The sequence below is a fragment of the Crinia signifera genome, chromosome 8 (assembly GCF_055691185.1).
Source record: "Crinia signifera chromosome 8, ASM5569118v1, whole genome shotgun sequence".
Classification (NCBI taxonomy): Eukaryota; Metazoa; Chordata; class Amphibia; order Anura; family Myobatrachidae; genus Crinia; species Crinia signifera.
This window is the reverse complement of record NC_139224.1, coordinates 106,700,168-106,721,895: the sequence shown is the minus strand read 5'-3', so window position 1 is coordinate 106,721,895 and position 21,728 is coordinate 106,700,168. Positions and strand designations below refer to the sequence as shown.

Genomic DNA, 21,728 nt, shown 5'->3' with positions numbered 1-21,728 from the left:
TCTCTTCTATCAACAGGAAACACCTTTTCATTCTGAGGGACACTTGCATGCAAGCTTATATCATGTCGCCTACTGTGCTGCTCTTGTCCATTAACTAGAGTTTTTTTCAGATGCTCTTTGGTATCCTGCCGCTTTGCTTCCTTCTCTGCTTATTTTAGAAAAACTAATTTATGGCTATTTATTTGGTGCTTCCCTTGTCCTTACACTCACTAAGAATTACTATGTTTACAATGGAGTTAAAATGGTAAAAGGATTTAGTAACCTTGAGGGCCACTAATAAAGGGAGCAGTCTGTCCTCTAACATCTTTCAATCGAAAGACAGCTGGCCTGGGCATGCTAGCACGGCTTAATCAACACCTGACGCATGGCATCAGAAATAATAAAAGTAACCAGATCGTAGGTGGATCAGAGCTGGGTTCATTGTTTTAACTAGACAGGGGCAGGATAAACAGAGTAGATCACTTTACAAATGCCTACCAATCATGGCACCAAAGATCTGCTTTCTAGCCAGCCTAGGAATATGAAAAAGTAACACCTTTCCATAGTTCCATGTTACAAACTCTAGAACAGTGGTTCTCAACCTCGGTCCTCAAGTACCCTCATCAGTTCATGTTTTTCAGGTCTCCACGCAGAATCACAGGTGATATAATTAGCCCCACCTGTGATCTTTTAAAATGTGTAAGTGAATAATGAGTGCACCTGTGTACCTGCGGAGTGACCTGGAAAATGTGCACTGTTGGGGGTACTTGACGACCGAGGTTGAGAACCACTGCTCTAGAAGACCCTAGGATCATGTATCAATAGCCCCTGTACATGTCACCTTGGGCTCTGTACAATGGATTTACAGCACAACATTTGCTCTCCACCAAAATAAAGTGATTTGCTTGGGTCTTACTCAATGCTGGATTGACTGCTTTTAGTAGATGGGAACAAAACAAATGAGGATGGCTTCTAAAGGTGCCCACAGACGCATCAATTATCGAATGCATTTTGTACTTTTTAAGCACAAATTGCATCTTATGTACAATTATTGGATGGTGTTTATGTTCCCGGGAGCCCGATATTGTATGTCTAAAAAAGTACGTGCTGCACATACTTTTTAGACTACATCTGAAATTTAACATTACAAACATGGGTTCATCACATGCATCCAAGTGCACATCTCATAGCAAGCTGGAAGAAAAATTGTATAGAACCATTGTACAGTCAAAAACGCATAGCACAGTACAAATGTAGCGTCTGTGGGCACCTTAACTCTACTATTATCAACCTGTCTTCATAAGAAAATGATAATGGTCTTTTTGTAGCTAACCTTATGCAGTGGTGCCCACAAGAAGGGATAACTATACATTTGTTACAGAGTTAAACTTTACAGAACCCTCATTCATTTTACATACAACCCAAGGTGGTTACCACGATTTTGGTATGATGCATACTGGTTTTAAATCATATGCATTTTTTCATTACTTCACGCTTTTACATTTTGTTTTTCTTGCTTCTCTTTTTCGCAGTCATGTTAGGGTAATCTGCGGGCAGGGCACTGGCATGCGCAGAGCCCAAAAGGAGGTGCGGCTGCTTGGGAAGAGAGCGTCAACTCATAACAAACCCCTTCTCATTACTTTTGGGGGTGTGCCCAGCACTTGTGGACATGCCAAGCTGCCCCCAAGCTCTCCCCTCACCGTGAATAGATGCCATGTGCAGCCTGATGATGGGACAGAAGAGGGCCGGGTCTTTCAGGGGGGTACCAGAATAAGGGCAGAGCACATTCTGTCATTTTAAAACCAGGCAGGGCGCAGCACCCTGCTCAAACAGCCTAGTGGGAACGCTAATATTGGTGATTTTGAAAATGCTCTCAGAACTTTTCCCCTACATGTGATGAAGGCGGAGGAAAAGGGCATTGGTAGACTATGATAAAACAAAATATCTAGTAAAACCCCCCCCCATTTTTATGTTTAACCCTTTGAGTGCCAACGTTGCTGTGAGATGTGAGATCCTAAAAATATCCGCTAAAAATGCCAGCGCCGCTCACAGCTACTGTTATTTTATTACAAATGAATACAAATACAGCCAAGTCAATTCATTGAAGTTTAACCCCTTCCCGACAATTGACGTACATTTACGTCATGGTCGGGAAGTACTTCCCGACACATGGCGTAAATGTACGTCATGGCTTGTAACTGTCACCGCGTCTATAGACGCGGTGACAGTTTCAACATGTCTGCTGTCCCTGACAGCAGACATGTCCGTGCATGCCCAGGGGGGGCTGCGATGCCGCCCCCCGTCGGCGATCGCTGTGATTGGCTGTTCAGTGTGAACAGCCAATTACAGCGTTTTCTGTGTCACCGGCGAATAACGTTCGCCGGTGACACGCGATCAGAGGTGATTGGTGCTGTAAAGTACAGCACCAATCACCGCGGGGTGTAAGGGTGACACTGGTGTCACCCCACCTCACCCCGCCCGCCCCCAAAGGCCGTGATTGGTTCGTCGGACCGACAGACCAATCACAGCCAAGGAGGGGGATTTAAACTAACGGTGACTGCACTGCAGACGCCATTCCGGTCTGGAATTGCGTGCAGTGCGGTCACCGTGCCTAGCTGCCGCGATATACTGACCAGAACCTTGCCAAATACTTACCTGATCCTTGCAAATACCTTGCCTGATCACTGCTTCATCACTGCTTGTAGTGTGCTGGATGCTTCCTGGATCCTGTTACTTGTGACTTCCTGTGTTGTGAACTTGTGCTGCTGCAGTGTAATAGCGTTAGATAGAGAGAGATAGAGAGAGATAGTGTCAGAGAGTGCTATATTTTGTGCTGCTGCAGTGTGATATAGTTATAGAGAGATAGAGAGAGATAGAGAGAGATAGAGAGATATAGAGAGAGATAGAGAGAGACAGAGAGAGAGAGATAGAGAGAGATAGAGAGGCCTAGTGACAGAGAGTGCTATATTTTGTGCTGCTGCAGTGTGATAGTTATAGATAGAGAGATAGAGAGAGATAGAGAGAGAGATAGAGATAGTGACAGATTGTGCTATATATTTTTTATATAACTGACTGCTGCCCCCCCTTTTGTGCTGATCAGTATAAATTAACTGATCAGCAACTTTTTGGGGGCGCAGGTTTTTTTTTATATATATATATACCTGTCACTGCTGCTGCTGCAGTGTCATAGAGTGTTAGATAGTGAGAGATAGAGAGAGATAGTGACAGAGAGTGATAGAGAGTGCTAAATTTTGTGTCTGCTGCCCCCGCCTTTTGTGCTGATCACTATATCTGAGGTGATCAGCAACTTTTTGGGGGTGCAGAGGTTTTTTTTTTTTATATATACCTGCCAGTTGCACTGTCAGTTGCACCAAAGGTTGTGCACCTGCTGCCCCTCACTGGTAATCAGTGTCGCATCACTGATCACCTTTTTTTTTTTTGTGTGTGCTGTGGGGTCTTTTTTTAATTTTTTTTTTACACACACTGTGATTTTGTGGGTGTCCTGTGGCCGCTGTGCGCTGATCAGTGACGTACATCACTGATCATCTTTTTCGGCACAGGGTTGATCTATTTTTTTTTGGATCAAATTCCTGTTGCCTTTGAGCGCTGTTCAGTGACGGACGTTACTGACCAACATCTGTGCTCAATTTTTGGCGCAGGACCTTTTTTTTTTTTTTTTTTTTTTAACCCCTTCAATTTTTTTTTTAACCCCTTCAATTTTTTTTTTTTTTAACCCCTTCAATTTTTTTTTTTTGTATAAAGTATTTTTTTTTTCTGCACTACATACACACTACACACTACATACCCCCCGGGTTGAAATAAAGTTTGTACCCCCCCCCTACACTATACACGTGTTGAAAACATTTCACTACCAGTAACACAAAAATAAAAATGGCATCCCAAATGTCATCCCAAATGTCATCCCAGTCATCCAGAAGAATGTATTCAGCGGAGGAGGCATATGCCATGCTTGCTTCTGACTCTGACACAGCCAGTGATGCAAGCGGGGAATTTGAAGGATTCGCCTTAAGCTCCTCTTCCTCCTCTGGTGATGAGGGACCCCCTCAAAGACGCCCCCGTAGAGCAGCTGAGACCCCCCCCCCAATAATTGATCTCGTATGGACCCCACCACCAGACAATTTTGAGCCCCAGGTTCCTGAGTTTTTGGCCATGCCAGGAATCCAATTTGATTCCACAGGTCTCAGAGAAATTGACTTTTTCAAATTATTTTTCTCTGATGATTTTATAAATTTAATGGTGGACCAAACTAATTTATATGCCCAGCAGTTTATTGCTCAAAACCCCACGTCATCATTTGCTAGGTGGACCCCTGTAGATGCAGTAGAGATGATGACGTTTTGGGGTCTGGTGTTTCATATGGGCATAGTAAAAAAGCCAGAAATTAGGCAATATTGGAGTACAGATGTTCTGTACAGCACCCCATTTTACCGTATGGCCATGCCCCGGGCTCGATTTGAGACGATCCTTAAATTTTTGCATTACAACGATAATGCACAGTGCCCACCCAGAGATGATCCCACCTTTGACCGGCTATTCAAAGTCAGGCCGGTCATTGATCATTTCAGTGCCAAATTTGAAGACATGTACAGTACATCCCAGATAAATTCATTTGCATAGACGAGTCCCTTATACATTTTAAAGGAAGGGTTAAATTCCGCCAGTACCTTCCCAGTAAGAGGGCAAGGTATGGCATAAAAATGTATAAGCTGTGTGAAAGCACCTCAGGGTACACTCACAGGTTTAGGGTATATGAAGGGAAGGATTCAAGAATTGAACCGCCAGAATGCCCCCCCTCCCTCGTAGGTGTTAGTGGAAAAATTGTCTGGGATTTAGTGCACCCCTTCCTGGATAAAGGTTATCACCTCTATGTGGATAACTTTTACACCAGCATCCCCCTGTTTAAGGCCCTTGGTTCAAGAGGTACAGCAGCTTGCGGTACTGTGCGCAAGAACCAAAGAGGCCTCCCAAAAACGCACATTGCCCAAGTAATGAGAAGGGGTGAAAGCAGGGGAATATGCACCGAAAATATGTTGTTGGTCAAATATAAGGACAAGAGGGATGTCCTTATACTGACAACAATTCACGGAGACAGTACCACCTCCGTCCCTGTACGAGGTACCAGTACCCACACCTCAAAACCTAATTGTATCCTGGATTACAATAGGTACATGGGCGGAGTGGATCTTTCAGATCAGGTACTGAAGCCGTACAGTGCCCTGCGGAAAACAAAAATCTGGTACAAGAAGCTGGCCGTGTATATCATCCAGATGGCACTGTATAACGCTTACGTGCTATTCCAATCTACCGGCCAGAGGGGGACATTTATGCACTTTCAAGAGGAAGTCATAAAGGGCCTAATATTTGGGAACCAGCAGGCAGAGGGCCCCAGTACTTCTAGTACTGGCCCCCGTATTGTACCAGGGCAGCATTTTCCTGATGAAATCCCCTCCACTGGAAAAAAGGGCAGGACACAAAAAAGGTGCAAAGTTTGCTATAAAAAGGGAATAAGAAAGCAAACTATTTTCCAGTGTGACACTTGCCCCGACAAACCCGGCCTATGTATAAAGGAGTGTTTTAAAATATACCACACATCTATGGATTATTAGGTTCATAATTTCACCGTGCTTCGGGGGTCTTGCTAATGCCACATAGCACCCACCATTCATTCCACCAGAATCTGAGCCGCAAAATCCAAAAATCACTCCTTCCCTTCTGAGTCCTGCCATGCACCCAACTGGTATTTTTTGGTCACATGTGAGGCATTGCCGTACTCGGGAGAAATTGGGGCACAGATTTTGGGGTGCTTTTTCTCCTTCATACCTTCTGAAAATGAAAAATTTTGAGCCAGAACTGCATTTTTGTGTAAAAAAATGTAATTTTTCATTTTCACTGCCCACTTGTATCAAAATTGGTGAAACCCCTGGGGGTTTGAAATGTACACTATACCCCTAGATGAATTCCCTGAGGGGTGTAGTTTGCAAAATGGGGTCACTTGTGGGGGGGTTCCACTGTATTGGTGCTTTGGGGGTCTTGCTAATGCGACATAGCACCCACCATCATTCCACCAGAATTTGTGCTGCAAAATCCAAATATCACTCCTTCCCTTCTGAGTCCTGCCACTTTTTGGTCACACATGAGGCATTGCCGTACTCGGGAGAAATTGGGGCACAGATTTTGGGGTGCTTTGTCTCCTTCATTCCTTCTGAAAATGAAAAATTTTGAACCAGAACTGCATTTTTGTGTAAAAAAATGTAATTTTTCATTTTCACTGCCCACTTGTATCAAAATTGGTGAAACCCCTGGGGGTTTGAAATGTACACTATACCCCTAGATGAATTCCCTGAGGGGTGTAGTTTGCAAAATGGGGTCACTTGTGGGGGGGTTCCACTGTATTGGTGCTTGGGGGGTCTTGCTAATGCGACATAGCACCCACCAAAATTCCACCAGAATCTGAGCCGCAAAATCCAAAAATCACTCCTTCCCTTCTGAGTCCTGCCATGCACCCAACTGGTATTTTTTGGTCACATGTGAGGCATTGCCGTACTCGGGAGAAATTGGGGCACAGATTTTGGGGTGCTTTTTCTCCTTCATACCTTCTGAAAATGAAAAATTTTGAGCCAGAACTGCATTTTTGTGTAAAAAAATGTAATTTTTCATTTTCACTGCCCACTTGTATCAAAATTGGTGAAACCCCTGGGGGTTTGAAATGTACACTATACCCCTAGATAAATTCCCTGAGGGGTGTACTTTGCAAAATGGGGTGACTTGTGGGGGGGTTCCACTGTATTGGTGCAACATAGCACCCACCATTCATTCCACCAAAATCTGTGCTGCAAAATCCAAAAATCACTCCTTCCCTTCTGAGTCCTGCCATGCACCCAACTGGTATTTTTTGGTCACATGTGAGGCATTGCCGTACTCGGGAGAAATTGGGGCACAGATTTTGGGGTGCTTTTTCTCCTTCACACCTTCTGAAAATGAAAAATTTTGAGCCAGAACTGCATTTTTGTGTAAAAAAATGTAATTTTTCATTTTCACTGCCCAGTTGTATCAAAATTGGTGAAACCCCTGGGGGTTTGAAATGTACACTATACCCCTAGATCAATTCCCTGAGGGGTGTAGTTTGCAAAATGGGGTCACTTGTGGGGGGGTTCCACTGTATTGGTGCTTGGGGGGTCTTGCTAATGCGACATAGCACCCACCAAAATTCCACCAGAATCTGAGCTGCAAAATCCAAAAATCACTCCTTCCCTTCTGAGTCCTGCCATGCACCCAAATGGTATTTTTTGGTCACATGTGAGGCATTGCCGTACTCGGGAGAAATTGGGGCACAGATTTTGGGGTGCTTTGTCTCCTTCATACCTTCTGAAAATGAAAAATTTTGAGCCAGAACTGCATTTTTGTGTAAAAAAATGTAATTTTTCATTTTCACTGCCCAGTTGTATCAAAATTGGTGAAACCCCTGGGGGTTTGAAATGTACACTATACCCCTAGATGAATTCCCTGAGGGGTGTAGTTTGCAAAATGGGGTCACTTGTGGGGGGGTTCCTAAATTTTAGCATCTTATGGTGCCTAGAAACCTACATGGTGCCTAAAAAATAATCTCATAAAAAGGAGGCTCCAAAATCAAGTAGGTGCTCCTTCTATTATGAAGCCTGTGGTTTGGTCAACGTGCACACTAGGGCCACATATAGGATATTTATGAAAACAAAAGAATTGGGGGAATCAATTTTTAGTCACATTTCTCTAGTAAAATGTACTGTGTTCCTTAGAAAAATGTATTAAAATTGAAAATCTGCAAAAAAAATGAAATTTTGAAATTTCACCTAAACTTTGTTTTAATTCCTGTGAAACACCTAAAGGGTTAACAAACTTCCAAAATGCTGTTTTGAATACTGTGAGGGGTGCAGTTTTTGAAATGGTATCATTTATGGGGGTGTCTCACATACAAGTCCCTCAAAGTCACATCAGAACTGAACTGGTCCCTAAAAAAATCAGTGTTTGAAATTTTCTTGAAAATTTGAGAATTTGCTATTCATATTGTAAGCCTCCTAGTGTCCAAAAAAATTAAAAGGAAGTTGAAATAATGATGGAAACATAAAGTAGACATATGGTCTATGTTAGTTATTAACTATTTTGAGTGGTATGATTATTTGTCTCACAAGCAGAAAATTTAACATTTTGCAAATTGCTAAATTTTCCATTTTTTTACGACATTTTGGTATTTTTCACAAAAAAACACAGACTGTATCGACCCAAATTTACCACTAATTTGAAGTACAATGTGTCACGAAAAAACAATCTCAAAATCACTGGGATAAGTAAAAGCAAAAAAAAGTTATCCCCACTTAAGTGAGACATGTCAGATTTGAAAAAAAGGGCTCTGTCAGGAACGCAAAAACTGGCTCTGTCAGGAAGGGGTTAATTAAGTATCCCCAAAAATAACCAGTCGCTGTGAGCGAAACTGGCATTTTTAGCGGATATTTTGAGGATCTCTCACAGTAATGTTGGCACTCAAACAGTTCTTTATTATTTGATCTGTTTTATTACAGTACGGCCATCTTGTTTACTGGCATATAATCCACACAGTGCAGAAATAACCTTAACTACAGTATGCTAATCTGTTAACCTATACAACTAGTCATCCAAGAGTCTACAACCCTGATGACATTCCAGTAACGTAACATGTAAGATTACCTTCTATAAAGCATTCTGTATTCTCCTGCCTGAATGGAAAAGCACCTGTGTAACTAGTGACGTCCCTCCAATTTGGACCAGAGACGCCATAGATGACCGTGGAGCAGCATTAGTTGACCAGCAGTTTTGAGTCTTCTGTTATTTACCCATAGCAAGAGTTTTATTAAATAATTATCTATACAGAAAGATGCTACAGAAAGATGCTACACATGTGCGGCTTCTGGCCTTTTATTTTTACCTTAGGAACTGCATGGAGAATTTGGTCATACCCACTTGTTTACTAATACTAGATGGAACTGGTGCAGAAGAACATTACAGCACCATGTATTAGATCAGCAGTGTTATGCAGACTATATAAACCCATGTGAGACTTGGATAAAAATTGAAGTTATTGAAGTATGCATGCTTACCTGCAAGCCACAGCAGCCAATAGCACTCAGAATAGAGGCATTGTGAATGACGCGGTGAGGAATCCCTGATTTGGCAGCCCGCAGCACCAGGTCACTGTGTGTTGTAGCTCTGCAGAGAAATTGATTAAACTGTAGCAAACACGTAACGCAAATACGCATACTGTACATCATATTAAGCAGGTCACAAAATCATGCTATAAAGTTGTATAAAAAGTACCAAAAACAGGACTCCAGCAAAAATATATACACTAGCAATACAGTACCTAGAAAGAGTATTAGTAGTCTTTCTTTTTTTAAACATACTGTAGATTCCAAATTTGTGGATCTGTTCCATAAAATCTATTTCCACTTATTGCATATTATAACAAATAAAAATAGGTACTTGTTTCCTAGCAGGGCGCCCAGGTTTCGACGTACACTCAGTCGTTAATTTATTCACTGCACCCTGAGTGAAATCGCATCGCATGGCCCTTTTTTGTGGTGTGAGATGAGATCTCAGTAGTTCATATGGTAAAACACCTAAAACAGCACCACTCTCCATGTCACCCCGAAGCGTGGCGAGCCCCACGAGAGGCGGCGGAACGCATCCTCCGACCTTTTCATACCCCCACTATCCACATCGGTGTGGAGTTGATTTTATATAGCGTGGCGAGCCACCGAGCCCGAAGCGTGGCGAGCCCCGAGAGGGGACGCGGAATACATGTAAAGTAATGTGCGTACGCTCGCTACGCTTCGGGCTCGGTGGCTAGCTGTGCTCGCCACACTATATAAAATCAACTCCACGCCGACGTGGCTAGTGGGGGTATGAAAAGGTCAGAGGATGCGTTCCGCTGCGCTTGCCGCGCTTCGGGGTGACGTGGAGAGTGGTGCTGTTTTAGGTGTTTTACAATATGAACTACTGAGATCTGATCTGATCTCATCTCATCTGATCTCATCTGCGATGCGATTTCACTCAGGGTGCAGTGAATAAATTAACTACTGAGATCGCATCGCACACATCGCAAGGCACAAAAAGCCATGCAATGCGATTTTACTATGCAGAATAGCCCACTAAGCAAATAGCTTAGTGGGCACCCTACTAGGAAACAAGTACCTAAAAATAATTATGAAACCTTTATAAAAAAATAACTATAATTATGTTTATAAAATACTCTCTCGAACAGCACTCCACACAAAGCTGATAACATAACTTTTAATGATCATTATTGAATCAATGACTAGGTGGTACTGTATATAATGTATCGCACACAAGTGTGTACCCGCAAGCTGTTTTTGATGTTCTACACGTCAGATAGGATGAGCCCAATGACAAAGCAAAGTATTTTACATGTAGTATGTAATAATGTATTGCTGTATATTGTCTTACAAAATTTCATACAGTGTGGATGGCAGCCACACTGTCCTACTCTGAATTGGGTTAAAAGTTTGGTCTTTTACAACTGAATTCCTATTCCCTTCTTCCTATCCCTCTGTCTTTCCTTACATCCTCTCCGCACTCTTTCTATATGTGTAAGGTTTTATGTGATTCACTTCCCTTTCCTTTTTTAATACTATGCTATATAATTTGTATTCTATATACTGTATTACATCATTTAAAATGTAATACTAGATATGCTTTTAATACATGTTGGGTACTCTTTACCTAGCACGGCGCCCATCGCGGCCATCACAGGCATTGAATGCACTAAAAAAATCGGGTGCGACGCGACCGACGCGATGCCCGCGATTTCCCATAGGGAACAATGTTAAATGCCTCAATTGACCCGATTTTTCCATAGGAAACAATGTTAAATGGCCCACAGAGGCCAAATAGGCACCCTAAAGTGTGAATTGGCCCCCACAATTGTTAACGCCACCCCACGATCAACGTGAACCCGAAGCGTGGCGAGCGCAGCGCGCCCGCGAGGGGCGGCGGTACGCGTCCTACGACCTTTTCATACCCCCGCTATCCACGTCGGCGTGGAGTTGAGAATAGAATAGTGTGGCGAGCGCAGCGAGCCACCGAGCCCGAAGCGTGGCGAGCGCAGCGAGCCCCGCGAGGGGACGCGGAACCTGTGAAGCCCGCGTTTACCTGTGAAGGTATCCGCGTCCGCTCGCAACGCTTCGGGCTCGGTGGCTCGCCACGCTTCGGGCTCGGTGGCTCGCTGCGCTCGCCACACTATTCTATTCTCAACTCCACGCCAACGTGGATAGTGGGGGTATGAAAAGGTCGTAGGACGCGTAACCGCCGCCCCTCGCGGGCTCGCAGCGCTCGCCACGCTTCGGGTTCACGTTGATCGTGGGGTGGCGTTAACAATTGTGGGGGCCATTTCACACTTCAGGGTGGCTATTTGGCCTCTGTGGGCCATTTAACATTGTTTCCTATTGAAAAATTGGGTCAATGGAGGCATTGAACAGTAAAATCAGGTCAATTGAGAAATTTAACATTGTTCCCTAATGGGAAATCGCGGGCATCGCTCCGGTCGCGTCACACCCGATTTTTAGTGCATTCAATGCCCGCGATTTTTTATACCTGCGATGCCCACGATCAAAATCGTGGGCGCCGTGCTAGGTAAAGAGTACCACATGTTGTATGTTGCCATGTTATGAGATATTATGCATTTGTTATTGTGTTTTGTGTAAAGGTGGGCATACATCAAGCCGATTTGGACCGATTTCGGCCGATTGCGATCAATCGGCCCGATAAATCGGACTAAATCGGTTCTTTGTGACATGGGGTCGGGTCCGATGCGCGGTCCCGTGCGTATCGACCAGGCCCCAGGGGTCGGACCGGCGGGACAAACGATGTGAGATCAGTCGGGGCAGTGAGGACGGAGCAGTGGGGGCTGACGGCTGGGGAGGAAGCAGCGGGGCAGCAGCGCGTTACCAGATCAGTGCTGGGGCGGGCGGCGGTGACCATCAGTCTCACTCTCCACTGTCCGTGTCCAGCGCTGTAGCAGGCAGCAGCCGCGGCTATTAGATCTTTAAAATATGTCAAATGACTCTCCCGGCTTTTGATTGGCCGAGATAGAGCACTCTCAGCCAATCAGTGGCCTCCCTCCGCGGCCGCTGATTGGCTGAGAGTGCTCTATCTCAGCCAATCATTAGCCGGGCAGACATTTGACATATTTAAAGATCTAATAGCCGCGGCTGCTGCCCGCTACAGCGCTGGAGTCTGGACACGGACAGTGGAGAGTGAGACTGATGGTCACCGCCGCCCCTCCCAGCACTGACCTGGTAACGCGCTGCTGCCCCACTGCTTCCTCCCCAGCCGCCCGCCCCCACTGCTTCTCACCGCCCTGCAGCTCCCTGATATTTTTTTTACATGTGATAAATCGCATGCGATTTATCACATGTAAAAATGGCACATCAAAGTCCTCATCGTATGTGAGCCTCCCGGGGAGCTGCCGGGCGGCTCGGAGGAGAATAGGGTCCGACTTGTCCTTAGGACAAGTCGGCTCTATGTATGGGGGCCTTAAACACTTTTTTCAATAAAAACAAACAAAAACAATAGGCACTGGTAATGCAGTATCTTTGTAAATATTCCATTTGATTAAACATAAAATAAAATCCCATACTTGGGTATGGTACTCCTACCAGAGTGCAATGTTAGATACAGAGATTAAAAAAGGGAAGGTTGTAGCAACCACAGTAAATATGTAGACGTAAAGCAAAAAAATAAAAAAAATAAAAAGTTTTTTTTGTTTCATCCAGAGTAAATACTGGGATTTTTTGCAGTTACAAATGCTGGGAAGCTTTATTTTCACACTGCAATTTAGATTTCAGTTTGGACACTCCTCTCTAAAATCTAACTCCTTTCTGCACATACTGTACTACATCTGCCCAACTGCAGTGCAACATTTGCCAAGGTGAACAATTACTTGCTTTTTTTTTTGCTTTACTTCCAAGCAGTATATTTATGGTTATCTGTTGCACAGAGAGGGAGGAGCCCAAATGAGCTGCTGTCACACACGGACTCTGATGAGCCAGCCCTGCTTCTCAAGAAACCAAGGCACAGATCATACGCAGCGGTGTAACTTCAAGGTGTCATCATGGGCAAAGAGGCTGTGACAATAGGCTGATATATATATATATATATATATATATATATATATATATATATATATATATATATACACATATACACACACATACACACACACACACACACACATAATAACACTGACATTGTTTAGATGTTGACAAAATCTGAGTGTAATAATTTGCAGTAGTTGAGACAATGGGTGGTTATTCTAATAACCCTCGGAACGGGGCTAATTTGTCCCCATTCCGATGTTTGTGGGACTGCGCATGGTCTATTTTGCGCATGTGCAGGTCCCCTTTACGAACGGCTTCGGTGACGTTCAGCTCAAATGACAAAACTAAGCTGCTTTCAGCTCAAATCGTCCACAGTGTATGGGCCTTAAAGCTTTGGTTAGAAAATAAAGGCAGAGTTAATTCATGTTGGCATACATACTCATGTATGCTTTCTAGAAGCCATTATACTGAAGTTGGCACATCATTTGTCGAGAACAATTTGCAGATAGTACTGTGATATTTATAAAGTTGTAGATGTTTTGAATAAATCTTAGTTATACAAAAAGGTATGAATTAGGCAGTATCTACTACAATAAGGGGATCTCTGCTACATTCATATCTCCAGTGATGTGCGGTGAGGTTAGGGTCAGGTGAGGCAGGCGCTATTTCTGTGGCAGAAAGGAAAGTAACATTGGGGGATGGGGGAGAGTGACAGTGGGGGATGGGAGGGGATTTATACTGGGGAGAGTGATAGTGGGGGATGGATACCGGGGAGAGTGACAGTGGTGGGTGGGAGGAGTGACATTTCGGAAAGTGACAGCACGGAATGGGGGAGAGTGGCAGTGGGGGGATGGGGGAGAGTGATAGCCGGGAGAAGAAACAGTGGGGAGGGGGGAGAGTGACAGTAGGAAGAGTGACAGCTGGGGATGGGGGAGAATGACAGTGGGGGATAGAGAGTGGCAGTGGGGGGGTCATAGGGCTGAAGCATTACTTTTGAAACAGTACTTTTGAAGGCTACCTGGGCTCCAGCAGCATTTGTGGAGGGAGGTCAGCCGTGCCACCCGATGGAGGGGATACAGCCGGCCCAGGCTGCAGTGGCAGGAGGAGGGAGGGAAGCCAAGCCTCCTGGCGGGGTCCAGCGATACAGCCACCGCAGCATGAGCATGAAGAGAGCTGGCTGCGGTGGCTGGAGGAGAGAGGCCCAGTGTTATAAGAGCCGCGGCTGCAGGAGGAGGAGGGAGGTGAACCAGGTCACCCCTACATACCCGCTCCTCCTGCTCTCGGCGACACTGCAGGCAACACAGCTCCTCCTGGAGTTCCCTGGCCGTCCTCTGCTCCCAGCACTGCGGGCATTGGTGAGCGTCCAGGCTCTGCTGCTTCTGCCCCAGCAGCAACTCACTCTCCTGGGCTAGCTTGGACTGCCATTAGTGGGTCCAGCAGCCTCTGTCCCTGTCCCGTGTGACATAGTGTTCATTCTAGCACCCGCTATCTTTGAAAACCCATGTAGTTCCTCTTCCCTGCATGGGGTGTCACTGTCTGCTGTAGTGCTTATAGCACAGTGTGGTTTGTATATCAGCACTGATATGCAAACCAGACCTGTGCTAGAAACATTACAGCAGACAGCGACACCCCAGGCAGGGAAGAGGAACTGCATGGGTCTTTAAGGATGGCGGGTGCTAGAATGAACACTATGACAGTGGATCAGTCTGTCAGTGTGTGACAGATTGATCCGCTGTCCTATCAGAATCAGAATCAACTTTATTGGCCAGGTGTGCTTGCGCACACTCGGAATTTGTTGTGGATATACAGTGCAGCATCAAGCAGGGATGAAGGGGGAGGCATTACATAGGTTACATTGACACATTTCATGCTGGCAACACATGCTCGCCGAGTAGCATAGCTGTATAAGCAGGGACAGTACAGTATCACACAGAGAACATATACCCGCCAAGCTGCACAGCGCCTAGGCAGCCATCAGCGGCGCCACTGGTCGCTGCAGCAGCCAGGTAGGTGACAATATAAGCAGGGACAGTACAGTATCACACAGAGAACATATACCCACCAAGCTGCACAGCACCTAGGCAGCCATCAGCGGCACCACTGGTCGCTGCAGCAGCCAGGTAGGTGACAATATAAGCAGGGACAGTACACTATCACAGAGAGAACATATACCCGCCAAGCTGCACAGCGCCTAGGCAGCCATCAGGTCGCTGCAGCAGCCGGGTGGTAACAGCATGAGCAAAGATACCGCAGTTATAGCAGAGACAGTACAGTTATCACACAGGGGAAACACAGCACGGCTGAGTGCACAGATCCTAGGCAGCCATTTGCGGCGCCAGCTTCCTGTAGGAGAACCAGCGTGGAGAGCCAACATGGGGGGGGGGGGGGAGAAAGAGTCACTGAGGCCTGAGGGAGTCAGTGGGGCCTAGGGCTGGAGTTGGGCCCTCCCTGGCCTGGTCATACCTCCTCCCTGGTGGGGTGGGGGGGGGGCGACGCCAGAGACATAAAAAGCTCCTGCAACTTCTGGTGCCTGCGGCCTGGTCACTTTTTATTGGTGGGTCAGCCGGGCGCCGATGAGGGGGGTTGCACTCGTCTCAGAGGTCATGCCGCCAGGTCCTCCCTCCTGAGCCTCCGGTGTCATCCCGGGGGCCGAGCTCTGTGCCGCGGGTGTCTTCGTCGGCGGCCAGGTCCAGTGCCGCATTCCCTTCCGGCTCCTCCAGGTACCCCCCTGCACGGAGGTGGTCCTCATGCCGGGCCATGGCGGTGCGCTCGTCCCGGCCGGGTGGGTGGTCACCGTGCCGTCAGAAGCCGGTAGCTGCCGCCAGGTCCTCCCTTCCATCTCCCCCTCCGTCCTCCCCCGTCTGCATCTCCACGGGGTGCCGTTTCTCTGGGGGCCGGTGATGTAAGCTCCGGTGGATGGGAGCTTGCATGTGTGCGACCATCCCCGGCCCCGACCGGAAGATCACAGCTGTCTCAGTGACAGGGGCGTGCTTTGATGTGGGTTGAAGGCACGTCCCTGTCACTGATGCAGATGTGTAGGTGCCGCTTCCCTGTTGATTTTTAATGGGCTTTTCAGCCTCTTCTGGTGCCCACAACTGTCAGTGGGAGGCACAGCTCCCGCTGCCTCTCACACCAGAAATTATATTAAAAAAAATATGAAGAAGATATTTATAACACAGTATATGTGTTATAAATATCATCTTTGTATTCATTTATTTTTTGTGATTTATGACAGGTGAGGCTCTGCCTCCCCTGACTGCACGTCCCTGCATATCTCTAGATGATCTGGAACTTGCATGTACTGTACAGTGAAATGGAATTCTGCTAGCTGTGCAGTTCTCATAAAAGAGCAATGGACTCATGCTAGGTCAGTGGGAGTACAAAATAGTTCCCTGTGTTTCTTATTTAGTATTTGGCTAAAACTTAACCTGTGATATAGACTTCTGAAGGCTGGAGGACTGTAGTGCTCCTTTTCCAGAATAGCACAAAATATTAAAATACTGCATAGGTGAATTGCAGGAAGCAATGTGTTTTTCTTTTTTTTACCTCAGATTTGCTCTATAATAAGCTATACTTCTGTACTGTAACGCATTATAACATTTCATTTAAATTTGTAACAAACTGTCGCACATTTTGGGCCTGACTCACATGCAATGTTCATGTAGAGGATTTTCTTGCTACTGTGCATACACTAAGATCCATAAAAACATGTTCGGTGCTTGCTTGACATTGTGTGTAAGCAGAGAGCTGCACATTATCAGAAACGTATTGGCAATGTGGTGGGTGTTCCTAAAGGCCCCCTTACGATTGTGAGATTTTGTCAGATTTGACCCAATTCAGATGGATTGGGCCAAATTATCTGACAAAATCTGATGTGCCAGTCTGACAAATTATCTGACAAAATCTGATGTGCCTGTCTGACAAAATCTGATGTGCCTGATGCGGTAGGACCCAATGCATGTTCCCGTGCGCATTGGGTCTAACCAATAGATTAATCCTTCTTCACATAGGATAAATCTCAAGTCAATCAGGTCCAACTTGTTCCTCAGATAAGTTGGACATGTGTAAGGGGGTCTTAAGAGGTGGCTATTTAGAAAACAGAAAAATGATCTGTGTTATAGGCATGTAATGGGAGTGTGGTGGATGTGTGGCTGAACTGGTCGCATACACAGGCGAATATTTGCCCACTTAAAAAGACCATACTCAGGGCCAGATGTATCAAGCTTCAAAAGGTTATAAAATGGAGAGCGATAAACAACCGTCTCCTAACTTCTGGGATTAAACCAGGCATGTCCAACCTGCGGCCCTCCAGCTGTTCCCAGCATGCCTTGCAATAGTTTTAGCATTCCCTAATAGCAATACTATGGCAAGGCATGCTGGGATGTGTAGTTTCACAACAACTGGAGGGCCGCAGGTTGAACATGCCTGGTTTAAACAATGACAGGTAGGAGCTGATTGTCTGGTTGTTTATCACTCTCCATGTTATCTCTTTTTGAAGCTTGATACATCTGATCCCCAGACAGAAAATCTGCACCTGTTATAGGGTTGGTAAGTTTGCATGGAGCGACTGATGGTGTAGTCTAAAGAGGCATCAAGTGATATTACAGCAAGTATAGACAATGTGAGCGTCCTAAGCCTTGTACTTCCAAACAGGAGAAGGGCTGATAATGGCATTAGTATAAAGTCACAGATGCAAATAATGACACAGCAGCGGGCAACTCAAAACAAGGCCATTTGTCACAGTTTTTACACTTTTACATTGTAATATGTTAACACTATATATTTATGTATTAGGGTGTGAGTTGTATGCAGCAGATTGATTACAGCGACCTCAGCTGTAGATATAAAGCGGCACCAATTTGAAAAGCACAACCAGGTAGTGCTGCCTTTTAAATTAGTGTCACTTTAAACAACAGTCGATATCACCAAAATATCTCCGCGCCACACAACTCGCACCCTACGACAATAATGACTACATAGTTACATAGTAGGTAAGGCTGAAAAAAGACTTGCGTCCATCTAGTTCAACCTGGTATAGATATCCATTGCTGATTTGGTAGGTTCTGGTATTTTACAGACAAATTATATTTCTTATTTGTACCCATGGATGTTTTTCTCCAGTAAATGTTTGTCCAACTTTGCCTTGAACGCATTTAATGAGCCAGCCATTACCACCTCTCTGGGAAGAGAGTTCCAGAGTTTGACTGTTCTGACCGTAAAGAAATTCTTTCTACTAGCTGAATGAAATCTTTTTTCTTCTAATCTATACTCATGCCCTCGCGTCCTAGATTCCTTTCTAGTAGAAAATAGGGTGTGTGACAGTTCCTTATATTGGCCCTTGATATACTTGTACATGTTGAGCATGTCCCCCCTTAAACGTCTCTTTTCTAATGTAAATAGTCCCAAATTGCTTAATCTCTCCCCGTAGCTTAAATTCTCCATTCCCCTAATATATTCATATTCTGCTTAACACTCACAACTCCATTTTTTATAAGTTATAGGCAGGGAAGGGCTGCAATCACAATCGACCGGACACTCATTATGTATGCATGTGGTTCACATGTGCACTGAAAATACAGAAAAATACCCCTGAACCAGTGTTCCCTCTAAGCTGTGCGCACACACCTCGACGAGCGTGCGCACAGACATTACAACAGAGCGCACAAAGCAGCAGTGGTCCCTTTTTGCAGTTGTGGACTCAATTAATGTGTGTTTTACCCATTATCTACATTGTGTGCTGTGTTTTGAATGTTTAAATGTTTAATATAATTTTGAAGTAAAGTTAAAATAAATGCTGAATGTCATTTTCCAGTTATATATAAGTGACGCACAAAAATTTTAATTTCCCTCTAAAGTTGCACAGCCAAAATCTTTAGTCGCACACGGCGTTCATAAAATTAGAGGGAACATTGCCCTGAACGGAGATGCGACTGTAAGCTTTTCCATTCAGATTATGAATTGACACCTACAAAACATTAGGTCTTCTGTACCCAGATATTAAGTGTTGTTAATGTTAAATGCACATTCATAGGGGGGTATGCAATGTGCCACCGTTATTTCCGACGTGGGAAATAGCGGCGGCTCCCTATTCAATGCTGTCATTAACGACAGCATTGATGTGGGATCACGGCAGAACGGGCCCGACTTCAGAAGCTGTCGGCCCCGTTCTGCCAATACCGGCCGTGGATTGTCGTTATCCGGGCAGTAGATCGACAATCCACGGCCGTTTTCACGGCCACGCCCACTTTGGGCCCATCGGCAGGCGGGACATTGAATCCCGCCTGTCGTTATGCAGTCGATCTGCCCGCAAACAGGCCTAGATCACAGCTGTCGGTGGGGATCGACAGCCGTGATCCCAGATTGCGTACCCCCCTTAAAGTCAATTATATGCATTTTGATGGAGATAGTCTAAGGTAAAATTACTTTGCATCCATTTCAACATTGCCTGCAGCATTCATGAGCTCTTTATACTGTGCTGATCAGATAGGAATGGGGAGAGAAAGAGGACTCTGTTTTTGGGGCACTCTTATGATATGATAGTTTGTAAAATAAAACTTAGCTTTTAATTCATAATTTTAAAATATATATAGAGGGCTTCGATTCTTGGACAAGGTAGCCTTATAAGTTCAAAATCTATCACCAGTCTTGCAGTGAGCTCTTATAATATATGCTATGCGCTGGAGATTTTGATAAGAAATTCAGATTGGTTCCACATTGGAGCCAATTTGAATTGGTGATGTGCGCCTAGTGAGCCTTGCGGCCGATTATAGCTAGGGCACGTTAGAGGCGATATTTTTGGGGTTTAGAGGGTTAAATTCCCTATTATTATGTAGACTGCTAGTTGGTTGCAGTACAGTATTTTTGCACAATAAAATTGTGCTTGAGTAATCACTTATGCATGTAGTGTAGACTTATATTGTCTCTGTCGACTTAAGGCATGCACTGCTTAATTATGCGCTGTTTATTGTTTGGCTGAAAGTTGACACACAGTATTTATGTTGGCACCGCCATAATTTGTCTAAGACTAATTTCAGCTTAAATCACCCTTCAGCTTAAATCACTGCCCTAAATTGGGCTTAACACAATTAAACTGACTGCTGAGCACATATACCGAAAAAGTACTCTGCTTAAGACACTGCCCTAAATTGGGCTTTGCACAATTCAAATGGCTGCTGAGTACATAAACAGAAAAAGTGCTCTGAGATCCGAGCTTCAGCTCTTATAATATATGCTATGCGCTGGAGATTTTGATAAGAAATTCAGATTGGTTCCACATTGGAGCCAATTTGAATTGGTGATGTGCGCCTAGTGAGCCTTGCGGCCGATTATAGCTAGGGCACGTTAGAGGCGATATTTTTGGGGTTTAGAGGGTTAAATTCCCTATTATTATGGAGACTGCTAGTTGGTTGCAGTACAGTATTTTTGCACAATAAAATTGTGCTTGAGTAATCACTTATGCATGTAGTGTAGACTTATATTGTCTCTGTCGACTTAAGGCATGCACTGCTTAATTATGCGCTGTTTATTGTTTGGCTGAAAGTTGACACACAGTATTTATGTTGGCACCGCCATAATTTGTCTAAGACTAATTTCAGCTTAAATCACCCTTCAGCTTAAATCACTGCCCTAAATTGGGCTTAACACAATTAAACTGACTGCTGAGCACATATACCGAAAAAGTACTCTGCTTAAGACACTGCCCTAAATTGGGCTTTTTTTTAGCAGAGTACTTTTTCGGTATATGTGCTCAGCAGTCAGTTTAATTGTGTTAAGCCCAATTTAGGGCAGTGATTTAAGCTGAAGGGTGATTTAAGCTGAAATTAGTCTTAGACAAATTATGGCGGTGCCAACATAAATACTGTGTGTCAACTTTCAGCCAAACAATAAACAGCGCATAATTAAGCAGTGCATGCCTTAAGTCGACAGAGACAATATAAGTCTACACTACATGCATAAGTGATTACTCAAGCACAATTTTATTGTGCAAAAATACTGTACTGCAACCAACTAGCAGTCTCCATAATAATAGGGAATTTAACCCTCTAAACCCCAAAAATATCGCCTCTAACGTGCCCTAGCTATAATCGGCCGCAAGGCTCACTAGGCGCACATCACCAATTCAAATTGGCTCCAATGTGGAACCAATCTGAATTTCTTATCAAAATCTCCAGCGCATAGCATATATTATAAGAGCTGAAGCTCGGATCTCAGAGCACTTTTTCTGTTTATGTACTCAGCAGCCATTTGAATTGTGCAAAGCCCAATTTAGGGCAGTGTCTTAAGCAGAGTACTTTTTCGGTATATGTGCTCAGCAGTCAGTTTAATTGTGTTAAGCCCAATTTAGGGCAGTGATTTAAGCTGAAGGGTGATTTAAGCTGAAATTAGTCTTAGACAAATTATGGCGGTGCCAACATAAATACTGTGTGTCAACTTTCAGCCAAACAATAAACAGCGCATAATTAAGCAGTGCATGCCTTAAGTCGACAGAGACAATATAAGTCTACACTACATGCATAAGTGATTACTCAAGCACAATTTTATTGTGCAAAAATACTGTACTGCAACCAACTAGCAGTCTCCATAATAATAGGGAATTTAACCCTC

At 44.6% G+C, this 21,728-nt stretch overlaps 1 protein-coding gene across 1 annotated transcript in view; it reads right to left on the bottom strand.

The window, feature by feature from the left end:
• DPH5 (diphthamide biosynthesis 5) overlaps window positions 1-21,728 on the bottom strand; it is a 44,307-nt gene that overhangs the window by 19,514 nt on the left and 3,065 nt on the right. Inside the window, exon 3 of the mRNA XM_083156927.1 lies at window positions 9,108-9,216. Within this exon, the coding sequence (XP_083013053.1) occupies window positions 9,108-9,216 (109 nt within the window). The remainder of the gene's footprint in view (window positions 1-9,107; window positions 9,217-21,728) is intronic.